At 40.1% G+C, this 26023-nt stretch overlaps 1 protein-coding gene across 2 annotated transcripts in view; it reads right to left on the bottom strand.

The window, feature by feature from the left end:
• Positions 1-26023, bottom strand: part of KANK1 (KN motif and ankyrin repeat domains 1) — a 253086-nt gene that overhangs the window by 14556 nt on the left and 212507 nt on the right. Inside the window, exons 4-7 of one of the 2 annotated variants that reach the window (XM_027839287.1) lie at positions 19448-22123; positions 4210-4422; positions 2945-3050; positions 1444-1692 (exon numbers count right to left, since the gene is read on the bottom strand). In XM_027839287.1, the coding sequence (XP_027695088.1) occupies positions 1444-1692; positions 2945-3050; positions 4210-4422; positions 19448-22123 (3244 nt within the window). The remainder of the gene's footprint in view (positions 1-1443; positions 1693-2944; positions 3051-4209; positions 4423-19447; positions 22124-26023) is intronic. The other variant, XM_027839288.1, reaches the window with a different exon arrangement.

Below are 26023 nucleotides of genomic sequence, written 5' to 3'. Positions count from 1 at the left end.
TTGGTTTGGATTTATAAAGAATAATTCTTATAACATAATTTTTAATCTTTTAAAATATAAGAGAGGCCTCAGCTGAGGCCTCAGGTATAGTACTGGCCTCCGAGGATCAAAAGAAAAAAAAAAGGGGCTAACTAGTACTTAAAACTTTGTACTTGGATTTTACATTCACCTCCAGCTTCTAGTCTTTACTGGAAGTTAAGTTCTTAATGGCTTTTGCTTTTACAGTGGTTCTGGATGCAAATATCAAAACAGAGAATTAGGCTTAAAAATCATTATTTACTCCCTAATAATAGGCTTAAAACAGAATTACAGGCATAAACATTGGTATTTACATATAAATAATTATTTACACATATAAATAAAATTAGTACAATTATGAATAATAAAAATAAACAATTTCTATTTATTATTCTTATTCATACACAAGGATTATCGTATACATTTATATTATTTTCATTTATACACCAGGATACACCATACAACATTTATTGATCAGAAAACTAAGTACTTGTTTTGGTTGCTGGAAAAAAAGAAGTGCTTCTTTCAAGGAGGTGAAAACTTAAAAGTCAGAACAAAAATCCGAGTTACCTGAATACAATCGCAGATAAATGTAGACCAATAACACTTACCTTCTCCTCATGTAGCTAAACTTTTATTTGCCAAGTAAAATTGAATGGATCTGGGAGGGGCTATTTGTACTTAGCTTAATAAAGTATCACAGTGTATTATTTGTTTATTCCCTTTTAAAAGACAGTCTACTCCATATTTGTTGGTAAACATTAAGAGCTCCTACACTCTCAGCTAAGTATATTTCAGAAAATCAGAACTTTCATTTGGGATTTTATTTCAGTTAGTTATTGGTGATGTTCCAAAGTCTACTCCTAGCGGTATTCTCCATTGGTCAACTTACAACAGAATAACGAAAGCTTCCTGACACAGTTCACCTTTATAATTTTCACTTTTAGTTGAAAACTAACAAAAATTTCTACTCAACAGCCAACAATTCTGTAATAATGGCTTACTGATATCTGCAAGTAAATACATGCCTAGAGATAAAACTTTTTAAAAAAATCATAAAAACTGTTTTCTGTCACTAAAAAATTTCAATTTCTCTTAAAAGTAAAACAGACACTCAAATAATAAAAGCTTTAGAGGAACATGTAGAGTGGTATTCTCAGGTGTAAAATTCGGTCCAGGAAACCGAAGAACTAAAGATTTCAGAAGTCTCTATGGTGATCAGAAGCAAAATAAGATATGTGGTCATGTTCCCTAGCTTGTCCGTTAACAGAATGACTAGAAACGTGAACATTGGTCTGTTTGTTGGCTTTCTTTTTTAAGGAGCTCTGGCCGAGATTGTTCTAGTTAGACAACTCTATTGCACCCGAAGTAAACATTACACATACTATGATAGGGTAAAGGGGAGGGAAGAGGAATGTACCACACCTCTCTCTGATTTCCACCTTCTCTGGTTTGCTTTCTGGAACCTTTATCTCATTTTCCTCCACACCGACGGACCTGAAATGTTCAACATTAACTGCATGGTGCCCTTCCGCCATTTCCTGAGTGTCCTCAGTGTCCTCCACCTCCTCCTCTTCCTTCTCTTCCTCCTCTTCAAGGACATCACATTCATCATCTGACTCGGAAGAAGAGCTTTCATCTGAGCTCGAATCTTCGCTTGAGGTTGTTTCATACCTAGGTGGCAATTGGGATTTCAGGAGATGCACACACGTGTCCAGATAGACCCAGTGATATGACTTAGAAATTTCTATTAGGGTTAGTGGAAAGAATACTAGTTTAAGTGGGTCAGAAGACCAATATTTTAGTCCTATGTGTCACTACCTGTGTGATTGGAAGCAAATTGCTTAATTTTTTTGGCTTCAGTATCTTCATCTGTAATCAACTCTATAGTTTTATGTGGGGGAGCTCTTGAAATAATACCAATAGCTTAGGACTTTAAACTTTTATATCCTAAGTTAAAAAGACTGACCACTTTCAGAAGTCATTTAAAGTCTTGTGACTTTGTGAGTTGAGGACACTGAAAGAATTCTGAAAAGAATAAAATGTCTTGGGCAAGAAATGGATATGAAGCATAGCTTAAAAAAAATCCCATCACATCTACTGCAAAATAAGGAAACATACTTATGAATATAATTCAAAAGCCAACCAGGGCTGAAGTTGCCCAATTCCTAATTTTATTTCTCATTCCTTTCATTCTTTCATTTTTTTTTTTTTGGATCAGATAGAACAGAATAGATCAAAACACAGATGTTAACTTTATGTGCCTCAATGTTTATTCTAAATTGTGTTTTTCTTGCAAGTATCTTTATAAGAATTTTTATGCAAGTAATTTCAAAAAGTTATTTGAGTCTCTTTCACTGGTTAGTTGTCTTGGGCCATTTGTGAGAAAAGTGGCCAGACTCTGAGACATAGGTCTTTTGGAAGAATAGAAAAACATAACCAATGAAAACTGAATATATCCCACTCTACATAATCAGAAGGTCCCTGACCTGGCTGTTTATTAGATTAAAAGGTCTAAGGTCTCTCTATCAAGCACGGAAAGCTAAGTCTTAAAGTGGAGAGCCAATTCCATTATGACCCTTTGTTTTCTTTCTCTGTTATGTTTTGAATTCTGACAAGAAGTTAAGTGTGTTCAAGGACTTGCCAGAAACCTGCTGGCGGTAATATTTCAGGAAGGGTTGTTTTCATTCGCAATCAATCAGAAGTGAAGATGATACTTGTTCACTTTCATCAGATACTCCTTAGATAAAAGGCACAAGTTATCAAGAAGATAAGAGAAGACAATCTCCAAATACGACTTTTTTGGGTATTGTTAAATCCAATCATAGGTTAGGGTAGCAGCAGCCTTGAGGGTGATTCGGTACAAGAAAGAAGGAAAGGAGACAGGCCATCAAGAAGAGAAATATCATCACTCTTTTTGCCTTACCCTCCATTGATGCCAACAAACTGAAGATTCTTTTTTGTGCTGTTGGACTCTTTTTTCCCATCTTTCTTCATAATAGACTTCAGTGTACTGTCATTATTGGCACATACTGTGAAAAATAAAATAACAGCCAGGAACACACATCAATACCAACTGGACAAAAGGCTAATGTGCCTCAAAGACAAAATAGTCATACATCTGTTATATTTCTGTGTATAATAAATAAAATCTGGGGCAAATATGTTTGGAAAAAATGAAGCAAAGACTCTTGGAAAGCTGTGGGTATATAGAGAAAATTACATTCTTTCACAATTACACTAAAAACATTTTTCAACTCGAGGTGCAGAGTGTTTTTTTTTTTTCCCCAGTGTGTGGCTTTGTTTTGTTTGAGTATACTGATTTGTTATAAGAATGGGATTCTACGTGGGGAGGAGAGAGATTGGTGGGTAGTGATAGTATTCCTCCTCACCCCCCCCCAAAAAAGGAAAAAGCATCTAATATCATACAAGATATTAGAAGGAATTTCGGAAGAAAGCACAAACAAGGCAGTTTTGTTGCTTCATGTTAAATTTAAGAAACATTAATGTTAGCCACCACTTATATAGAGCTTTATGGTTTGAGAATCACACAGTCACATGAAAGTGTCTGAGGCCAGACTGGACCTTGGGTCTTCCTGATACCAAGTCCCATGCTCTATCTACTGTAACACCTGGCTGCTTCACTAAAACAAACTAAGAGCACTTTACAGTTTCACATACAATCTACCTTTTCTGTCCCTTGTACATTAAAATGTTCATGTTTATTAAGTTTATAATTTAAAAAAAGAAGAAAACAGGAAAAACCACTTTTGACGTAGAAAAATAGCTATTGTCAAATCCAATTTCTTTTGCCTTTAAAGCATCACCAGGAAAGGCACGTGAAATTTTTTCTCCTATCAAATCAATCCCTTAACCTGTGATGATTTCATTAATAAAGGAACTTCTAGGTAAGGGAACTACCTCCACCAGTGCTTGTCAAGACCTTCTCTGCAATGTACAGTCTTAAAGGTTGTCCAGAACACTGACAAGTTATTTACCCAGATTCACAACTTGAAGCCAGGTTTAAGTTCCTAGCTTTGACTCAGCTCTCTATATACTAGGTCCATGCTGACTTTACATATAGTAGGTGCTTAATAAATGTTTGTCCAGTTACATTTACTTGGATGGCCAGAAATGTTTAACATGGGATTGTGGTGTTAAGAAATAGATTGAACAAGTGTGTGGAATTACCGTAGAGGCCAGAAGCAATCTGATCATCTGTTAGGTTAATTGGAGATGTCGTGTCTTGAGAGAGGAATGACTCTTGGACACAGCCCACTCCCACCACAGGAACCTTTGTCCCTTTGGTGATCCCAGCCTCTTGCTCACGAGTTGTGATTTCACCATTTGAAGTCACAAGCGATGAAGTGACTCGACTGTTAGAGATACATTCCAAATTATGTCCTGGTGGAAAAGAGAGAGAATGAAACAAAGAGAGAAGCACTTAGGGTTGGGGTAAGCACTACATCTAAACACAGATATTCTAAAAAACACACACAGATTAAACCATTTAGATTAAATTAAATTAATTAAACAATATAAATAATAACACAGTGCTGGGGCTGGAGTCAGGAAGACTCAGCTTCCTTGAGTTCAAATCTGGTCTCAGATATTTATCAGCTATGTGACCCTGGGCATTTCACTTAACCCTGTTTACCTCAGTTTCCTCATCTGTAAAATGAGCTGGAGAAGGAAATGGCAAGTCACTCTAGTTATCTTTGCCAAATGGGGTGATAAAGAGTCAGATGTGACTGAAAATGACTGAACCACAATGATGAATCACTGAGTTAGGAGATGAAACGTCACAGTTAATAACCCCATGGCGGGGATAAGAGAGTTGGGGGGAGGGGTGTCAATCCCCAAAGCTTATAACTTAATTGCAAATGTAAAAAAAAGCATTGATTTTATTTCTAAGCAAATAAACTAAGCAGTGTGCTTTATTCATTCTCCATTCCCAAGTCCCTCAGCCCTAGTACAGTGTCTCATTCAATTCAACCAATATTTATTGTTTCTACTTCTACATTCCCTTTCCCAATCCTAGATCATCAGACCCTCGTCACTTCTTGCCTATTCCAACAGCCCTCTCTGTTTGGTATCCAAGTCTCTCCTCAGCTGCCAAAGTGATTTTCCTAAAGACTGGGTCTGTCCGTGTTACTCCAAACTCCCTAATACTTTCAGAATCATATAAAGTCCTCTGTCTGTCACTAAAGCCTTCACCATCTTTCCAGTCTTTACCTCCCTCTCTGAGCCAACTACACTGGTCTTGCTGTTCCTTACACACCACCCTCCATCTCCCATTCCTACGTCTTTGTACTAGGCTCTCATCTCATCTCATGCCTGCAATTCTCTGTCCCTCACCTCCCACTGGAGGACACTTTTGCCAGTCACCCAGCTGCTAATGCCTTTCCTCCAATTTCTCTTTGTATATATCTTGTATGTATTGACATGTTTTCTCTCTGTTAAAATGTGAGTCCCCTTGAAGATTTGTGTCTTTCTTTGTATCTCCAGCGCCCAACACGTGATGGGGATTTAAACTTCTTGTAGCCTGGCTAGTACAGGCCACTTTGCTAAGCACTGGGAAAGCTACATATGAGACACAATTTCTGTCCTCAAGAAGTTTAAAGTTTTGCACAAAATTACAAAGTGAGTATGTTTCAGAGGTGTAAAAAAACTGCTCTGTGAGGTGCAACGCTTAGTACATTGCTCCTAACATGCTCATCTTCCTGCTTTTATCCATCCTGCTAGATTCATTTTACTAAGGCAATTAAACAAAAACCAGACAACCCATGTCTCCTGCCTCTTCAAGGACCTCTTAATGATTTTGAATCCCCAATTGGATCAATTCCTAATCCCTCTTTTTGGTTTAAAAAAATCAGTAAAACTTTATAAAAACATACAGAACAATAAAAGAATGCACAGAAGAACATGGCAGTTTTGTTTCTTCATGTTAAATTTAACATGCACTAATAATAGCTAGCATTTTATAAGAGCTAGAACTTATATGAGGCAGTTAGATGGCTCAGTGGATAGTGCTAGGCTTGGAGCAAGAAGACCCGAGTTCAAATCCAGCCTTAGATACTCACTAGCTATGTGACCCTGGGCAAGTCACTTAACCCTGTTTGCCTCAGTTTCTTCATCTGTAAAATGAGCCTGAGGAGGAAATGGCAAGCCACTTCAGTATCTTTGCCAAGAAAACCCCAACAGAGTTGGACATGACTGAACAACAAGAAAACTATATAGTGCTTTGAGGTTGGTAATGCCCTCTAAAATTTGGCTTTGACTTTACCCATTTACCCATGATTTCTCTGCCCTAAGCTGCTTGTCCAGTCAAGCTGCGGCTGTTTTCTCATTCCCCTTCCTTCCCCCCACATACCTAGAGCCAAATGTTTAATTGGCTTTGCAAAGAAGGTGCGCGCGCGCGCACACACACACACACACACACACAAGCTAAGAATAGGAACAATATTCTAAAATACATCTCAAACAATGCGACATTTCCACCAGTCTGCGTCTGATCTCTGCTACAAACAGAGTGAACACTGACTTGCATTTTCTCTAAATGCTTTTTGTGTTCCCAATTGGGTTGTCAATAGCTTGTGCTTGGGTACTCTCGTGGCATGCTTCTTTTAGGTCCTTTTCAGTGGCTAGCAGCACCGTAAATACTCTATTACTGCTTGAATTCGACTTAAAGGCATTTTTGCATGCAAACTCTGAGAACTCTTTTTGAGATGATTTAAGACAAAAGAGAGAAAGAGACTGTGAATTAGTTGGGGTCACAGAGAGAGAGCTGGGAGGGATTTTAGGATTCAGAGTCAAGAAGGCATGAGTTTGGATCCCAGCTCTGCAACTTTCTAACATTATGACTTGTACCCAGAGGTGATCTGGTAGATGTTTAACAACTGGCTTTCCGTGGGGAAAGGTATAGGTTGGGCTCAAGACACTTTTAAGTTTAATCTGCATTACTAACATTTTCACCATCATTTTCTTAAGTCCAGCAAAGCAATAAATCAAGTCCGGATCTGTAGCATTTGCCAATTCCAGAGATGTAAATGCTCACCCTGAAAATTTAACAACCAGCTCTCTAATGAGTCTGTATGAGCAGGCACTAGCACACCCCTGCGTGTGGTGGTGGTGGTGTTCAGTCATTTCAGTCATGTCCCCATTTGGGGTTTTCTTGGCAAAGATAATGGAGTGGTTTGCCATCTTCTCCAGCTCACTTTATAGATGAGGAAATTGAGGCAAACATGGTTAAGTGATTCATCCAATGTCACAAAGCTAGTGAGTGTCTGGGGCCAGATTTGAACTCAGGCTTGTACAGATCACTTAATCCCTCTGGACTTCAGTTTTCTCATCTGCAAAATAAGAGAGTTAAGGCTAGATGACCTTTAAGGTCATGTCCCGGGAGCAAACAAATAATTAGTCCAACTCCCTATTTTTAGAGAAGGAAACTGACGTCCAGAAAGTTTACATTATTTTTCCAAAGTCACACAGGTAAGGAGGAAAGGGAATAAGCATTTATACAGCACCTACTACGTACCAGGCACTATACATTTTACAAACATTATCTCATTTGATCCTGAAAACAACCCTACAAGTCAGGTGCTGTTATTATACTCATTTTACAGTTCAAGAAACTGAGGCAAACACAGGTTAAGAGACTTGCCCAGGGTCACACAACTAGTTTGTTTTTGAGGCTAGATTTGAACACAGGACTTTCTGACTCATCATTCTAGCTACTGTACCACCTAGCTGCCTCAGAAGCAGTATGCATCCTAAGTAGCATTTAAATCCAGATCTTGTAATGCCAGAGTCAGTGAGCTTTTCACTGTCCAACACCGTGCTTCCCATTTGGACAGGCCTTTTTTTTTTTTTTAATAGTTTATTATTCTAGCTCAAGTTAGAGGTAACTTATCTCTATTTCTATCAAATGCCTTTCAGAGTGTATTTACATACTGTCTGACCTTGAATAGATCAAACAGTTCTCTGTACACGGGCAGGCTCTTATTTGTATTTGTAAGGTATGCAAGCCATGAAAACTTCTCAGATGTAAAAGTCCAACCAGATAGAGCCATGCTCATACAAAAATTTCATCCAAAGTTTCTATTCCACCAATAGACATGGAAGCTTCCAAGAGGCAAATTTGGTGTTAACATTATGGTTAAACTTCCTAACAATGAGAGTTATCCCAAAATGGAACTTTTTGCTTTGGGAGGTCACAAGATTAGAAATATTGAGCTGGAAGGGGCCTTAAAGGTCATCTAGTCCAGATTTTTCATTTTACAGATGAAGAAATAAAGGCCTGGAAAGGCTATGATTTGTCCAAAGTCCCATAAGTAATTAGTGGCAGAAGTGAGATTTAGATGAAGATCCAGCATTTTTTTTACCCCAAATCCAGGATTTTTTTTTTCAGGGTACCACACTGAGTTCCAGTGAGTTCCCTCCCGCTGGAAGTCTTTCAACCAAAGCTGCCTGGCCACTCATTCAGGTACGAGTTAGATTACATAGCTTTCGAGGTCTCTTCTAACTATGAGATTCTGTGATTTAAACAAAGCAGAAAGACTGCCAGTAGGATGCAGAGCTGGAAGGGCCCTTAGATAGCAATTAGTTCAACTCTTATTTTACAGAAAGGGAAGCTAATGCCCAGATAGGGTCAATGACTTACTTGAGGTCATAAAAGGGAACAGAGCCTGGCACACTGTAGATGCTTTACATTTATTCACTATTTTGAGACCAGATGCTCCTGACTCTAAATACAGTCCTTTTCCTATAGCCTGGTGCAGCAAAACTGGAATTCTTGAAGTAGTCAAGTAAACAAACTAACATAAAACAACGTGATTTTAAATCAGAGGTCAAGGCTCTTTTATAGTTTGAACATATTTTTTTGAACCTCCAGTGTTGTTTAGTGATTTTCAGTAGTGTTGGACTCTTGGTGACCCTATTTGAGGGCTTCTTGGCAAAGATACTAGAGTGGTTTGCCATTTCCTTCTCCAGCTCATTTTACAGGTAAGGAAACTGAGGCAAACAGGGTTAAGGGACTTGCCTAGACTCACACAGCTAACAAAAATATGAGGTTGGACTTGAACCCAGGTCTTTGGGACTCCAAGTCCAGTGCTCGATCCTCAGAACCACCAAACTGCTTCAAGTGCATAATGAAGGAGAGGTAGGCAATTAAGTCACTTTCCCTCTGGGATTTAGTTTTCCCCCCCTCTGTAAAAGGAGTGGGTTGGAGTGGATTACCATTAAGATCCGTTCCAGCTCTAAATGCTTATGAATCTTTAAGTAATTAGAGGAGCTGCTACTTTAGTTAACATTCCTGGATAACAAAGTACTAAAGTTGCGGGTGATGGTAGGGTTGGGGGCGGGGAGATTCATTGAGCTTCCTCATCATTAAAATGAGATTTGAGTAGATGGTCACCTTTGAGGTTCCTTCTAACTCAAGATCTGTGATCCAAGGACCTTCCTTTTCAATACTTAAAAGATCCCTCATTTCATTAATGAGGGTATGCCCTACATAGCTTGAACTCTAACCTTTAGCCGGTAGGTTCATCAACTTCTGTGGCCAAAAGAAGAATCATCACCTGAAGGTTAACCTTCTGGTCATTAGCCTCTTTCACATTTAGCGAGGTTGGTCCTTGGACAAGACATGTCTTGTCAATTGTTGTTATTAAGTTGTTTCAGTCATGTACACATTTGGGGTTGTCTTGGCAAAGATTCTGGAGTGGTTTTGCCATTTTTTTCTCCAGTTCATTTTACAGATGAGGAATCTGAGGCAAACAGCATTAAATGACTTGTATAGCTAGCAAATGTCTGAAGCCAGATTTGAACTTGGTGAGACGAATCTTTCCAGCTCCAGGCCAAGCACTCTATCCACTTCAACACCTAGTTGCCCAACTCAAAGCCTCTGTAGTTTGATAGAAGTTGCCCACATTGGTTCTCCACCGCCATTAGAAATAGCCTTTGAGAACTGAAGGTCTCCCACATGTCCTAATGAGAGCTCAGGTGAAGATTTCAGTAGAGGTTTCAGATCTCACCTCCTAAAGATAAAGTCTCCTTAATATTGTGTTCATTCTAATTCTACAATACATTTGGCAGCTATTGTAGTTAGTAACCATAAAAACTCAGACTATGCATCATGATATAAAAAATTTGAAATATTTAGCATAATCGAGCATTTAAAAAATGTTACAGAATCATAGAATAATGAAGCTAGAAGAGATGTTGGGAGATTTTATGGTAATTATTAATTCAGAATGTCTATCAGTTACTGGTATACATTAATTGATCTCTTCTGTGATATAAAATTTTCAAAGAACAATTGCATTCCATGCTGACTTATTCCAAAATAGCTTGGCACGCCAATCCATATTTCTGTATTTAATTGTTCATATCTTCTGAAAACGCGGATTCCATGAACAACACAGATGTATTAATTAGCCATGTTACAAAACCAAATTTCAATTCAGTACAAGATTCTCTTCAAAGAATATCTAACATGCTGGTCTACGGCAGGTAGGGCTGAAGTTTTTTACATTGATGTATTCCAAGCATTCACTTTGGAATTCTGGCCAAACTATGTCTAAAAGTCCAAAGGGAAAGAATTCATTTGATGTTGACCATAATGGCACTGGCAAGGATATCACGTCATCTGTCTCCTGGCAGATGTGGGTGGTTTTGTTTTTTTTTTAAAATGAGTAGGAGTTGGGAGTAATACTTGAACAACTTATTCCCTCTCTGCATATTTTAATTGTTCTGGAAGTAGAAAGTCAATATTCTTATACAATCTATACCATGACTACCATGTATTCTTTCAGTTTCTTCTAAGAATACTCTCTTGAAAGTCAGTGTACGTAGCTACCAAAATGGTCAGTCAAGGTGAAGGGTTGAAACCCATCTTTCTGCTTAAACATTCAGACCCTAAATATGGGCACTTTGAGGGAACGTAACCTCGTTTAGGGTCATTTTTATTTCATGAAGACATGCCTGGGACTGCCCCAAATATAAGGAAGGGCAGATATTTAATTAGAAGCAAGCTAAAAAAAAACAACAACAGATTGGATTAAAAATCAGATTCTTCCTCATCACTGCCTCACCCACCTTTAATTACATACCCTCCCAAAACTTGACCCAGAAAACCCACTTAAATACTGGATTAGCCAAAGGTGGGGTCAAGCCCATGAACTTCTACATCTTTGCTGATCCAAGCTGAAGTCTCACCTCTGAAACTTTCTGTGAGGATACTAGGCCAGAGCGGGCCCTGTTCCTTCCCTTTAACACTTACAGGCTTGCTGTAATATTCCTTCGGAACTCTGACACTGCCTTCTAGGGTTACCTTCTCCAGTGTTCAATCTTATCTCCTCAGCTAGACCACGGGGCTATGTATATTTGTATTCCCAATGGTACCTAGCACAGTGCTTCACAAAGAGGTATTCACTGAAGAAAGAACCATAGATAGGACTGAGCAATAGCTCAAGGCAAGAGACTCTGAAGCACTCCCTTCCCTTGCCCCCCAGATTTGTGACTTGTGCCAGGAAGACTTCTCTTCCTCAGGTAAAATCTGGTCTCAGATGCTTCCTAGGTGTGTGACCCTGGGCACATCACTTCACCCTGTTTGCCTCAGTTTCCCTACCTATGAAATGAGCTGGAGAAGGAAATGGTAAACCATTCCAGTATCTTTGCCAAGAAAAGCCCAAATGGGGTCACCGAGAGTCAGATACAACTGAAAATGACTAAACAACAAAATAGATGTACATATCTCTTTTAATAAGATGAAAGCTGCTTAAAGTCAAGGACCATTTTATTATTTCTTTTTGCATCCCCAGCGACTCAAACAGTCCTGGCATACCAGAGGCACTTAATAAATGCATGCTGACAGAATGCACTTATAATTTTCCAAAAATCTAAGTGAATTTTCATTTCTCAAATCCCACCACAGAAAGCTTTAAAAGATCTGCTTAGGCAATATTAAACAAATAGCTCCATAAAAGTTCTTAAAGATTAGAAATCTGTGAAGTTTTTCCTTTCAGAAGAAAGCAGGGCCTTTTTGCTGACACACTCTTAGTCAAAATTCAAGCCAAGGATATTAGAGATAATAAAAAAAAGTCATAGGAATTTTTCGTGACCACACTAAATATTTCAATCGATAAGAGTAGAAAAGATTTCTCCTCTAGTAATTAGCTTAACAAATTTTAAACTAGTATCTTTACGTCTTTGGTGGCCGGCAGCGTAGTGGAAAGAACATATTGGTTTGGACTTAACTGCTTGCCTTCTCAATGGGGAGGGTAGAGGGTAGACAGAGGGAGAGAATCCGGAACTCAAATTTTTTTTTTAAATGTGGAAAAAATAGATAAATGAAAGAGTATATTGGACTTGGAGTCAGAAGTCCCGAGTTTGAATCCCACCTCAGATGCTTGCTGGCTCTGTGATGCTGGGCAAGTCACTTAACCTTGCTCAGCCTCAGTTTACTCATCTGTAAAAGAGGCATAGTAATAGCACCTATCTCTCTGGGTTGCTTCAAAGATCAAATGAAATAACGTACAGTTATCTGTTCCACATCCCGACTTGCCTCACTGTGGTTTTGATATCTCATGAGTTGGCATAAGATATTAAATGGGAATTTTGGGGTAGTTTTGCGGAAGCCACAGATGATACTTGAAGACCAGCAGACACCAACGAAAAAGTTTAGAAACTCAGAAATTCCTAAAATATATGTATAATATTGTATTAATATCAACCTATTTTATCTTTTAGTACCATAATAATTCAGACTTCTTCTTTGGTACAAAGGGAGGGCCAAAAAATTTTATGTGGACTTTTCAGATCATGGGGGCACTGTGCCTGTAACCCCTGAGATGTGGCAGGGATAAGTGTATTATAAAAAGGGCCTTGCAAATATCATAAACAACTATTTTCTTCTAAGTTTTAATTTCAGAAACAGTAGTTTTATGTTTACTTCTTGTGTTCTTGTAGTCCTTGTCAGTCAATCAATGTTAATAATTAAGCACCTACTATATGTGGCATATAGTACTGGGCCACTGCTGTCAGGGAACTTATGTTCTATGGAATGTCAAAACAATACATTCTAATCTTAAGATGTTACTGAAATTCTGGGAAGGGGGGAAAATGCATACCATGACAGTTAAGAGATGCATTCTCTGGGTTGGGGAAGGGAGGGGCAGTGTTTGGAGCAAAGAAAATACAGACGCATCAACTAGAAATAAATGGTAATTTATATAGATTATCCAGCTTCGGCTCGATGGCCATGCCCGCCAAGTGGGTTTTGCAATTATATAAACTGCTTATAATTCACACACTTTATAACAAAATGAAGATAAAGAAGACTATAAGTAGAGAAGTTGTACTTGTGACGGATGGATTTTTAAAAAGTTATGGCAGACAGTCTATCCAAGCTGAGTTCAGCTGTTATTTACAATTTGATTTACATTTGCTCCGAGACAGCACGACAGCTATATTTTTAGAACATCTGTAACAGCAGTGAGCATGTCTAGACTCTCCCTTCTCTTTTTAAAAAGGAAAACAAAACAAAAACCACCATGACCTCTCAAACCAAACCCAGTGCCAATTATATAAAGAAGTCAAGCACCAACCATTTCTTCAAAGGATTTTAAAAGAACAGCTGATGGAGGTTTACTTTTTCTCTGGATCATTTGGTGATACCAAAGGGGATTTAAAACATATCAAGTTACCAAATCTCAGCTGTATCACTGGCACTAAAGAAGTCTCGGGTTCTAGGGAAATTGATGGAAAGAGCTTTCCCTCATTTTTGCCGAATAAAATGCATGACACCAGAAGACAGTGGATCATTCTACGACATCAAAAGGAAGGAGGAGGGGAACAAGCATTTATTAAGTGTCTATTGTTTGCCTGGCCCTGTGTTAAATGTTCTACAAATGTAAGCACTTGTAAATCTCTCATTTGATGACAGATGAGAACACAGCAGCTTAGCAATAAACATTTCAAATTTGTTTGCTAAATTCACTAATAAAGAATCATTAGGGGGCAGCTAAGTGGTGCAGTGGATAGAGCACCAGTTCTGGAGTTAGGAGGACCTGAGTTCAAATCCGGTCTCAGACACTTGACACTTACTAGTTGTGTGACCCTTGGCAAGTCACTTAACCCCACTGTCTAGCCAAAAAAAAAAAAAAAGCATCATTAGAATCATAGATCTAGATGTGGAAGCGACCTCAGAGGTCATTCGAGACCCTCGTTCTACAGATAAGAAAAAGAAAGTATAGAGGGGCTTACCCAAGGTGAGGCAGGTGGTAAAAGTCTGTGGGCACATAACGAAACTGTCCCTAAAAACTAACCCCAGTATAAAGCATATAGTTGGTATTCAAAAAATACTTGTTGGTTGGTTATTCAGTGGATTTGGTTATACCATAGATTGAATCTTATCACTTAGAAACATAATATATAGCAAGACCTGATAATCAACCCTCTGGTCATGACCCTTTCCATGGGTTGGTCCTTGGACAACAGAGTCACTTATAAGGGCCCAAAGCATCTCCACTGTGGTAGAGTCCTACTGCTATTGGAGTAGCCTTTGAAAAGCCAGATTCACATTTACTTTGTCTTTTAAAAGTTTGCAAAGCACTTTACCTGGATTCCCTCATTGGCTCCTCAGAACAGCTATAGTGGGGGTAAGTACTATTTTAGAGAAGAGGAAACTTCAAAGAACTGACTTGCCTATAGTCACACAATAAGTAGTACTGAATTAGGATTTGGGAATCCAGATATCTCCTGAATCCAAGACTTTCTATAGCATCATACTGCCTCTGCCTAGGCAGCCAAGTGGGGCAGTGGATAGAGCACCTAACCTGGGGTCAGGAAGACCCAAGTTTGAATCCTGCCTCAGACACTTACTAGCTGGGCCAGTCACATAAGGCTCTCTCAGCCTTAATTTCTCATTTGCAAAATAGGGATAATAACAGCACCCACTTCCCAGAGTAGATGTGAAGATAAAATGAACATATGTAAAGTGGGGGTGGTTAGGTAGCGCAGGGGATAGAGCACTGGGCCTGGAATCAGGAAGATCTGAGTTCAAATATAGCTTCAGACACCTACTAGCTGTGTGATCCTGGGCAAGTCACTTAACCCTGTTTGCCTCAATTTCCTCATCTGTAAAATGAACTGGGAAGGGCAAACTATCTTTGCCAAGAAAACCCCAACTGGGATCACAAAGAGTCAGACACGTATGGAAAACAACTGAACAAACATCAACATTTAAAGTGCTTTGCAAACTTTAAGATACATGTTTTTATCAGGGTAACAGAATTCAACTCGCCTGTAAGGTGTATGCTGTCTTTTGCATGTATCGCCCAAATGTACCCTGCCCGTGATCTGGGATTCAAATCACATTTGGAACTGGAAAAGTCTTTAGGTCTCATTTAATCCAAATCCCTCATTTAAATGAAAAAAAAATTATTATTATGAACTAGAGAAATATCAACAAATAGGACCATTTCTCCACCCATCATCCCTGTTATGAATAGCTGGTTGTTTTTGCAGATGAGGAAACTGAATGGCAGAGGTGAGGGGGTTTTTGCCTGTAGTCAAATTAGTAGCAAGTGTCCAAGCTGGGCTGCCCTCTGGACTCAAGTCCAGAGTTCTCTGATTAGGCTGTCTCTATGACACCCAAGGTGTTTCTCTATAGTACACTTCACTGGCCTTTCAGGAATTCATTGGTTGGGTTGTATTCTCAGGTTTTCCACTGACTCTACATAACTTTGACAAAATGCTCACCCCTTTCCCTTGAGGATTCTCATCTGTTCCAGGCAAATCTCTTGCTAAAATTGTTTGTGGTGTGATGACATATGTTTATAACGGCTACTGAAAATGTTATTATAATAATACGAAACTGCATGTAAGCAAAATAACTCCTGTCTAATTTGTTTGGTCATTTTCCAATACTTGTTGAAATGTCCAAAATACTGCTCTCACATAAGTAAATTATTTGTATTTCTTTATGCCAGGGCAACCACTCCCTGCGACCTAATTTCTATCCCGGGATTATAAAACAAAATACACTGCTATGATTCAATAGGTCCATTTTTTGAACTAGTGATACATTTTGCATTTTGACCAAGTTTCATTTTTTTTTCGTTTCCCTGTTCTTGGTAATCTCTGATTGTTTGTAACTTGCAAACTGTGTTAACCATCCACCAGATTTAAAAAAATGTTAAACACAACGATGAGTTTGTCATTTTCATCTCAACTATTAAAACACTGAAAATGGGTCAGGAAAAGGAGGGCACTTCCCCAAACTCTCTATCCTTGCTGACTTGTCATGGGAAATGCACCTTGCAATAATGTGATTAAAAACACGAATATGAATATAGATATGGCCTAGGTAAAGTTGTTCCTGGGTGCCTTGAAGGGACAAGGCATGTTAACTTTTAGAGATGCTACTAATGTTCAGCATATGAATACTGTTTCGTAAAAATTGATGTTTTAATGGCACCAGACACAACTTTTAATGATTAGTGAGGTGTACGTATTTGAAGAGGAGTGTGAAGAGTCAGTATAATTGGAAATAGTCAAAGTGATGTGCATGTAATGTGCCCAGACAGACATTACTCTCTGTTCCCAGTTAATGATTTTATAGACCAGTCATTACAATGTTACACCTCAATATTTTTGGCAAGAATGTGAAACAGAAAGCTCAGTTAGGAAAAGTCTTTATTAATAGATGATGTTCTACTGCACCTGTGTCTAGAGATATTTAAAGATTTTATTTTGGACTTAGGATCTGACATCATGTTTTTAACGCCCTCCCTCCCCCAGCTTCCCCTTTTAAGTGCCTACCCACCCTTTAAAGTCCAACTCAAATGGGCTTTGAATGGGAAGCCTACTTCATTCAAGAAGTCTTCCTTAATTCCCCAGACTTACAGCACTTTTCTCCCTTCATCCCTATTTCCCTCCCTCAGTTGGGATTAAGTGACTTGCCCTGGGTTGCACAACTAGTAAGTGTGCATTTGCATTTGCATTCAGGTCCTCTGGACTCCAGGGCCAGTGGTCTATCCACTGGGCCATCTTGCTGCCCTACTTTGGTTATTTTCTCAAGTCCACATATAGTATAGTATATCGTGTTAATCCAATTTTCTGTAAACTCCATAACGGCAGGGACTGTGTCGTTAGTAAACTTTTTATCTCCCTAAGCACCTATACTCCTAATGTGTGGTATATAGCTGATATTTCATAAATGTTTGTATGTGTCAAGAATAAGGCAGAAATAAACAGATTCACAATTATTTAGATTTTTGTTTAACAGCTTTAAATCTGCTTTCCTATCTCCAGTTTCAAAGACTTCCCAGTATACTTAATCATTCATTAGTCAAAGAAAGAAAAAAAAGTTAACAGATTCACAATTATTTAGATTTTTGTTTAAACAGCCTTGAATCTGTTTTCCTATCTCCAGTTTCATAGACTTCCCAGCACACTTAATCATTCATTAGTCAAAGAAGGAGAAAAAGTTATGTCATTCATTGTCCAGAGAGTTGTTTTTTGGAGGATGGTGGTGGTTGTTTTTAAATTGTAGTAAACAATATCGTGCTATGCAGCTGTGTAAAATGACTAAAACTTGATTTGGGCCCAGGTTTTCTTAGGTTATCCTTGCTAAAACATAAACAAGCCAAAAGTGTAATCCAACCTAGTCAGCTGCCTTTTCAAATAAACTTAAAACTCTTACACACGTATATCACAGGTCATGGATCTAAAGACAGAAGAGACCCAGGAGATCATTGTCTAAAGCCCCTCCTTTTATAGATGAGGAACCTGGGACCCATTGAGGTTAAGTGATTTCCGATGTCACAGAGATAGGAAGTTGGAACAGTTGGCATTTAAACTGGCTATTATGACTTTAAGTTATTACGTTTGGAAATTTTAAATCATGGCTTATTTAGAGGAAGAGGCAATGTGGTAAAATATAAGGAGTGCTGATTTTGGAGTGAGGATAGCTAGGTTTTATTCCCATCTCCTATACTTACTATCTGTGTGACTTTATATGCAGGTCCCTTCATATTTCTGAGCTTTAATTTCCTCATTTGCAAAATATGCAATGATACTTTCAGGGCAACTAGGTGGTGCAATGGATAGAATGCTGGGTCTGGAATCGAGAAGATTCATCTTCCTGAGTTCAAATCCAGCCTGAGACACTTACTAGCTGTCTGATCCTTGACAAGCCACTTAAACCCTGTTTACCTCAGTTTCCTCAGCTGTAAAATGAGCTGGAGAAGGAAATGGCAAACTATTCTAGTATCTCTGCCAAGAAAACTCCAAATGGAACCACAAAGAGCTGAACATGAGTGAAAGAGCAAAAACAACAATACTTGTAATACCTACTTCACTAGATTATTGGTAGAGTGGTAGTGAGGATTTGAAAACCTTAAAGGCCTATGGGAAATGTGAGTTATTATTACTAATATTCAGTGCATGAAAGTATGTTCAGTAACATTTATTTTCCACGTGCTTCAAACATCATTGGAAGCACCTGTATTATTTTCTCCTGTAGTATTCAGTTTGATTGGAAAGTAAGATTTCATTATACTCCCCCAACCTGCATATACATTTAAAATAAACAGAAAGAAATGGCATTTAATGAACCGCCAAGTCAGTAATTGCCACTTTTAGAGAAACTGGTGGAAGTTTCTCTTACACCAGTTATAACAAGGGAAATGATTCCACTGTCGTGCTTACTGGAAAATGCTAACTTGGTCGTGAAATCTTGCAGGGGAACTAGAGACATTATTTAACATTAGCTTAAGGAAAAACAGGGGCTCACAAGATTTTCAGTAGGAAAGAGAGGGAGAAAAACCTAAAATTTGTTGTCAAATTTGAACAGTAAAAAGAATTCTGCTATGTCTTAAAGTTCTTAGAGGATTATTTTCCATCTGTCCCGTTTTTTGGGGGGAAGGGAAAGACGGGGGAGGTAGAAACCTTTCATTTCACTGATGTAGGGGATTCTCAGTGAGAAAACTTCTTTTACTAGTGTAAATTAGCAAGTGTTCAGCAACGTATATGATCCTGGAGAGTTGTGTTGGGCACTGGGTGGTTGTGACTTGCCCAGGGACTGTATGTATCATGGTGACTTGAACGCTGGTCTTTATGGCTCTGTTTGCCTCTCTCCCCTTTCACCTACAATAATCTTCAATTAAATGAATTCTAACATAATATTAATTATGGACACAAATGGTAAGGAATTTCTTCATGTGTTCCTTCATAAAATAAACTTTAAATCAGGCAAACCAAATGGGATGGCCAAACTACGTCATCTGCAGCCCCATGACCATAAAGAACTCCTGGGTTAACAAACACCTCCCCCCAAAAAAGAAAATTCAAACAATCCAAAGAATGCCTCAGAAAGACCTCTTCACCACCTTTCCCCACTTCCAAGCCCATCCCAAAAGCAGCCTACCTGCCATTTTGTCCAGGTTCTGTCTCTGGAAGTCTACGTTCCTTAGCTCTTCGGTACTGGTGTACTTCATAACAGAATTGATGGATGACAGGGTGCTAATGAGCTGTGAGTTGAGTGAGCCAATCTGAGAATGAGGCTCCCCAAAAGCCTCTGCCAGTTCACTATAGTTTTCAGCCAATAGTGTCTGTTGCTCTGCCAGAAGCTTCTGGACAAGTTCAATGTAGTGATCTAAGCCAGTCATTATTTCAGAAGGAGCCTGGTTTGGGGGGTCTTCCACCAGTTCACCTACAGGTTCGTCTCCAACACCTACGCTCCTCCTGCTGGCTGCCGACCCCACGGTCAACTGGGGGGGCCCACAGGCCATATTCCTCAACTTAAGACCCACCAGGTAGTTCTCATTAATGTTTATTTGTCCCACTCCTGAATCTTTGGTCTTCACAGCAGATGGCCTGTCAAACCCAGAATCACTGGAAAGCAAAGTCCCAACCCCAATGGAACGAGTCTTGGTGGAAGCATTGACATCCTTGACCCTGCCCTCCCCGACTGCCACAGTCCGCACATCCACAGTCCTAGTATTAGTCTGTTTGTCAAAAGTGCTTAGGAAAGTGTTAGTGCTGGAGTCCACCAGAGATGTCACCTCTGTGTTGGTGAACTGGCTTACCTGTTCCAATACTGTAGTGGTATCCTGGTTCATGGTTTGAGGCACAGCCATGACAGAGGAGTCCATCAGGAAAACAGACTCCGTATTCATGCTCCGGGAATCATACTCCTTTGGAGAGCAAATAGTCACATTTATAGAACAGTCTCCACAACCTACAGACCGTACTTCTTTGACATCCAACTGTGCCTTGCAAGGAGTCTGATCACCCAAAGACTCTTCTGTATTACTGCCTGTTACACAAACACTGGTTTCCATACCCACACTCTTGTCACACATCTCCACAGACCTTCCAACACATTGGTCACGCGTTTCCACGTGCTCCTTCACAATCCACCAATTCATGGGTAGCTCGGGCCCAACAATCTTATTCTCCCAATCAGGCTTGGAGGAGACGCCTATACTACATGTCTGTAGCTGAGTCCCCACGCAAGCATCCATCACATCTACATGACCACCAACCATTTGGTCTCTTGTCTGTACCACTGCCTCCACCATCCTGCTAAGGACAAGTGGCTGGACCATGGAGGCTTTGTCAACTTTTTTCCTGGACCCAGCCGCCTGTAGCTCTTGTTTTAACTTAGTCATCTCCCGGTCATGGGTAGTTTCCTTGAGCTGAACCTCAAGCCTATAGATTTTCTCTTTCAGAGCTTCTATGGTCTGCTGCTGCAGCTCTATTTCCTTATCAGCTTCGGTGGTGACGCCAAGCATTGCTTCTGTTACCCCAACTCCAGAGTCCCTGGTTTCTGTCTCTGTTCCCACCGCAGCTTCCTTGCATGGCCTAGAGGACCATTGATACAGGACAACATCATCCATGTTGTCATCAGCACCCACGGCAATGGACCTGCACTCCTTGGATGGACACTCCCCATTCTCTCTCATCTCTGGGGAGGTCTCATAGCTACTGTCCTGGATCTTCTTCTCCAACGCTTGCATCTCTGCAGTGAGCTGTCGAAACTCCTTTATCCTCTGAGTGCTCTGTTCCACGCTCTCCATCTCGTCCTCTTCACAGTCTATGTACAGTTCCCCTCTGCCTCCTCTCCTGACCCGTGAGAGCTGCTGCAGCTGCGAGGCGTTTCCAGCACTGTAGGATCGCTGCCTCACACCGCAGTCATCGTTCTGGGAGGGAGACCTTTGGCTCTTCAACTGGGAGACTAGCTGCCTCTTCTCCTCTTGCAGGACCGAGATCTTGACCTGCAGCACTGGAATGGTCCTCACCTGCTCTTCCAGCTCCTTCAGGCGCTTCAGGGCAACTGCCATTTGTTCTCTGATGTGTTGCAGGTGCAACGGGCTTACGTTGGTCACAGGAGTGGAAATCCCAGAGCTCATCGGGCTGTGCCGGAGAGAGCTACCCATGGAAGAGGCAGTGGCGGCTGTGGTGTAAATACTGTATTCCCCACTGCCTTGGTACCCATTCTGAAGCTGATGGGCTACGGGATTGTGATTCCCAGATCCCATAAAGGAGGGGAGCGAGCCTGTGGAGCCCAGACCACCAAAACTGGCCAGCCTGGGTCTCCGAAACTCTCCCGGCGTCGCCTGCATGATGACCTTCTCCTGTTCTAGTCTTCTCCGAGTCTCCATCAGAGTTTTGGTGACATGAAGGTTATGCCTGGGGAGCTGGGGCGAGGGAGGTGGCAGCTGTCTATTTTCTGGGATGGCAAGGAAAGTGGGAGAGGCCTCGGGAGGGGCAGGCTGCCTGGGGGCTACAGAGGCTGTTACTTGGCTCCTGGCTGTTAGGAAGGAGGGGCAGTGCTTGTTATCATCGCTATTAGAAGAGGACAGTGATTCAGTGGAAGCCCATATACCTAGCTGGCCATGGGTATCCTTTGTTCCTGTGGATAAAGGCACTGGCTTTCGCCTCTTCTGGATGTTAAGTTTTTTGATGGTGTTACCCTTCTGTATGTCATCTACATACTTGAGGAAATCTAAGTCCAGCTGATAACCATAGGGGGTCTCCACAAAATAAGGATCTTTCTGTTCTTTGTCACTGTCTCCATTTGGCACACTCTCTGATTTTCCTGCAAGAGAGAGAAAAAAAAAGTTTTCGTGCTATGTATTTATTGTAATGGTAATGATGAAAAAACATACAATTTATAATAGGAATAGCTTATATGCAAAAACTAAAACTTCAAAGTTTTTCTAAAACAACGAAGTATAATAAAAATAGATACCAGATTGGGAGTTAGGATTTAATCAGACTTTACCCTTGGCTTTGTCACTCATCAGACATGTTTCAATTTCTTCACCTTCAAAACAGTGACTAGGTGATTTCCAAGGCCTAGTTCGACTCTAATATTCAATGGTTCTACAGCCAATGTTTCCCCTATCAATCAATAAGCATTTATTAATTGCCTAGAATGTGCCAGTCACTGTGCTAAGTGCTGGGGATATTAAAATAGGCAAAAGACTATCTCTTCCTTCAGAGAGTTTAGGATCTAATGGGGGAAGCAACATGCAAACAAAAATATACAAAAGTAAGCTATGTACAGAATAAATAGGAAATAATCAATAGAGAGAAGGCACTAGAATTAAGAGGAACTGGGGAAAATTTCCAATAAAAGATGGGATTTTAGTTTAAAGGAAGCCACGGTGGTTAGTACTCAGAACAGAGGAGGGAGGGAGTTCTAGGCACAGAGTAGAGCAAGAGAAGATGCTCAGAGACAAGAGATGCAATGTCTTATTTGTGGAACAGCCAGGAGGCCGGATTGTCACTGGACTGAAGAGTATGTGCTGGGGAATAAAGTGTAAGAAGACCGGAAAGGTAGGAAAGGGTTAAGTCACGAAGGGCTTTGAATGCCAAACAGAGCATTTGATGTTTGATTCTGGAGTCAACAGGGAGCCACTGAAGTTTATTGAGTAGGAGAGTGACTTGGTCAGACCTGTGCTTTAGCAAAATCGCTTTAGTGGCTGAATGGAGAATGGACTGGAGTGTGGGGAGACTTGAGGTATACTGGCAGGCTATTACAATAGTCCAGGTATGAGGTGATGCCCCAACGTGGTGGCAGTGACTAAAGGAGAGGAAGTAGCTTACTTGAGAGATGTTGGAAAGGTGAAATTGACAGGCCTTGGCAATAGAATGGACATGGGGGTGGGGTGGGAGGGAGAGGGTGAAGAGTCCAGGATGACTCCTGGGTTGTGAGTTTCTGAAGGGGAAGGCAGGAAGTGGGGAAGAACTAGGGGGAAAGAGAATATGTGAAAAAAGTTCCTTCATTTTTTTCTTTCTTGCTTTCTTTCTTTCTTTTTTTTTTTTTTTTTAAAGTTCCTTCATTTCAAGAAGCATCATCTGCTTCCAACCCTTTGGACTAAAGCAATCAATAAGAACATAGAATACTTCAGTTCCATGGTACTTCTGAACAGATGAAGTCAATGAAAATAATGGCAAAACCATGCTCAGACCACTGAGTCAGCCACATGGCATTTAGTAAAAGCTGTTTCTGACTAAACCGAACCAAGACAAACAGCAGACTTTTTTTTTAAAAAAGAAATTACAGGAACCTCCAAAGTTCAGCCCTACGGATATGGGAACAGTATATCTGTTCCTGCCAAACATCAATGGGACTCATGTTTGTCTTTTTAAACTACCGACTTTTTCAGGGACATAAAGGGAGGAGGAGAAGCTCTTTTGGTGCCGTGTTTCAGAGAAAACGAAAACCATCTTTAAAAACTAAAGCCCTACTCCCATGCCCCCCCCCAAAAAAATCCAATAGATAAAATAATCCAAGTTGTTAAAGGAACAATAGCAAACTATTAACAACCATATTAAAAATGCTCAAAATCACCATTAATAAGAGAAATGCAAATCAAAACAACCCTGAGATTTTATTTCATATCCAAAGAGCTGGCAAAGATGACAAAAGGATGGAAATAGTCTATTTTAAAGGGGGTATGAAAAGACAAGCACACTAGTACATTGTCAGTGGAACTGCAAATTAATACAACCACTATGGAAGCCAATTTAGAATTATACAAATAAAATGGCTACAAATATTCACGTTCTTCGACCCAGAGATTCTACTGCTAGGTATTCTCTCTCTCTCTCTCTCTCTCGCTCTCTTTCTCTCTCTCGCTCTCTCTCCCCTCAGAATTTCTTTCTTTCTTTTTTTTTTTTTAATAGTGGTAGCAAAGGACTGGAAACAAAGTGGATGTCCACTGATCAGGGGAATGGTTAAATGACTATGGTATAGGAATGTAACAGAATGTTATTGTGCTAAAAGAAAGGGTGAAGATAATAAACATAAAGAAGTGTGGGGCAGCTAGGTGGCACAGTGTATAGAGCACAGGCTCTGGAATCAGGAGGATCTGAGTTCAAATTCGGCCTCAGACATTTGACTCTCACTAGCTGTGTGACTCTGGGCAAGTGTGGAAAGTCTAACATGAACTGATGCAAGGTGAAGTAAACAGAACCAGGAAAACAACAGACATAATCACTAAGATTTCACTAATGTAAAATGGAAAGAATCACAAAACAATCGAAAATGAATGTTATAAAATTGTAAAGAATAAGCTTGGCTCCAAAGAGTATACCTCCCTCAACTCTAAAATATGGAAATTCAAAAAGACAAGTTCAGGGGACTCCTTTAACACTGCAATGGGGAAGATGGCGTCCCATGGATGTAAAACACTGTATATAACAATAGATTTTTTCCCCCAAAGTATTTGTTATAATTCTCTTCTTTTTCTTAAAAAAAAAAATTCTTTGGTATAAGGGATGGCTCTCTTGGAGGGGGAAGGAAGGGGAGGGGGGAAGGATACAGAGGGAAATCTGGATGATGCAATGCAAACCATATCAATATAAACATTAATTTTAAAAAAATACTACATAAAAGAAAGTATACTTCCAGAAGTTCCTTTCCCCCCTACCCATTGAATATTTATAGCTGAGACAGGTTTTGCTATTTTGCTAACCTATTACTGTCTCTTAGATTCTTGCCTTTCTTTTTTAACTCCTTCCTTACTTGATTTATAAGGAAAAATAGGACGAAGAGGCCTTTAAGAGGGAAAAAGAGTTATACAATCATTTCCTGTGTTTTTTTTTTAATCCCTCTGCCTATTTAGAATTAGGCAGTATTTTTGATTCCAAGCCCCTTTAAAGTATCCCATTTAAAATTTGATCACAACACAACTTCTTTCCTGCTTAGAAATATACAACAAGGACAGAGGAGACACAGGGCTCATGGTAATTATAAAAGTGCCTTTTAAAATATATCTTTTTCAATTCCACAAACATACTCACTAAAAGTATGCAGTTAGACCCGTTTCCAATGCTGTCTTGAATTCCATAGCCAAAAGAGAAAGTGCAGGCTCATGTGTCAGGCAGGGGCAAATGGTTCTTCCTCACACCCACGGGACTCCTGTGTCATCCAGGCATTCTCAATCAAAGCACCCCGGACCCTAGCATAAAGTCCAGGGAGTTCAGTCTTCCTAAAACTCTCCACTGCTGGCTAACCACACAACAAGAAAATGCAGTTCTGTGGCTGGACCACGTCCCTCCTCGTCTCAGCAGTCACCAGAAGCACACTTGACTCAGTAACCTTCGGCCCCTCTCCCTCTCCTGTGTCGTGTTGGCGTGATTTGTCATAAACAAGCTTTCAAGCTAGTTGAAGCTCTGCCTCTAAATGTCCTCATCCTTCACCCCATAAGGAAAAGAAATTCTACATTAGTGTAAACTTAGCCAAGCCAAGCCCACGATGTCATAGGCTGAGTTTTCACCAATGAACTTTCTCGCCTGCCCCAACAACACTTAGCTGCTCAGCATTCCTGTTTTCTTAATGAAAAGAGAAAAATGGGATCCTGGGGAAAGAAAGGAAGGGAGGGAGAGAGGGAGAAAGAGGGGGGGGGAGAGAGAGGGAGGGGGAGGGAGAGAGGGAGAGAGAGAGAGAGAGGGAGAGAGAGAGAGAGAGGGAGGGGGAGAGAGAGAG

This window comes from Vombatus ursinus, unplaced genomic scaffold (genome assembly GCF_900497805.2).
Source record: "Vombatus ursinus unplaced genomic scaffold, bare-nosed wombat genome assembly UNPS02014832.1, whole genome shotgun sequence".
Taxonomy (NCBI): Eukaryota; Metazoa; Chordata; class Mammalia; order Diprotodontia; family Vombatidae; genus Vombatus; species Vombatus ursinus.
This window is presented reverse-complemented; position numbering and strand designations above follow the sequence as displayed.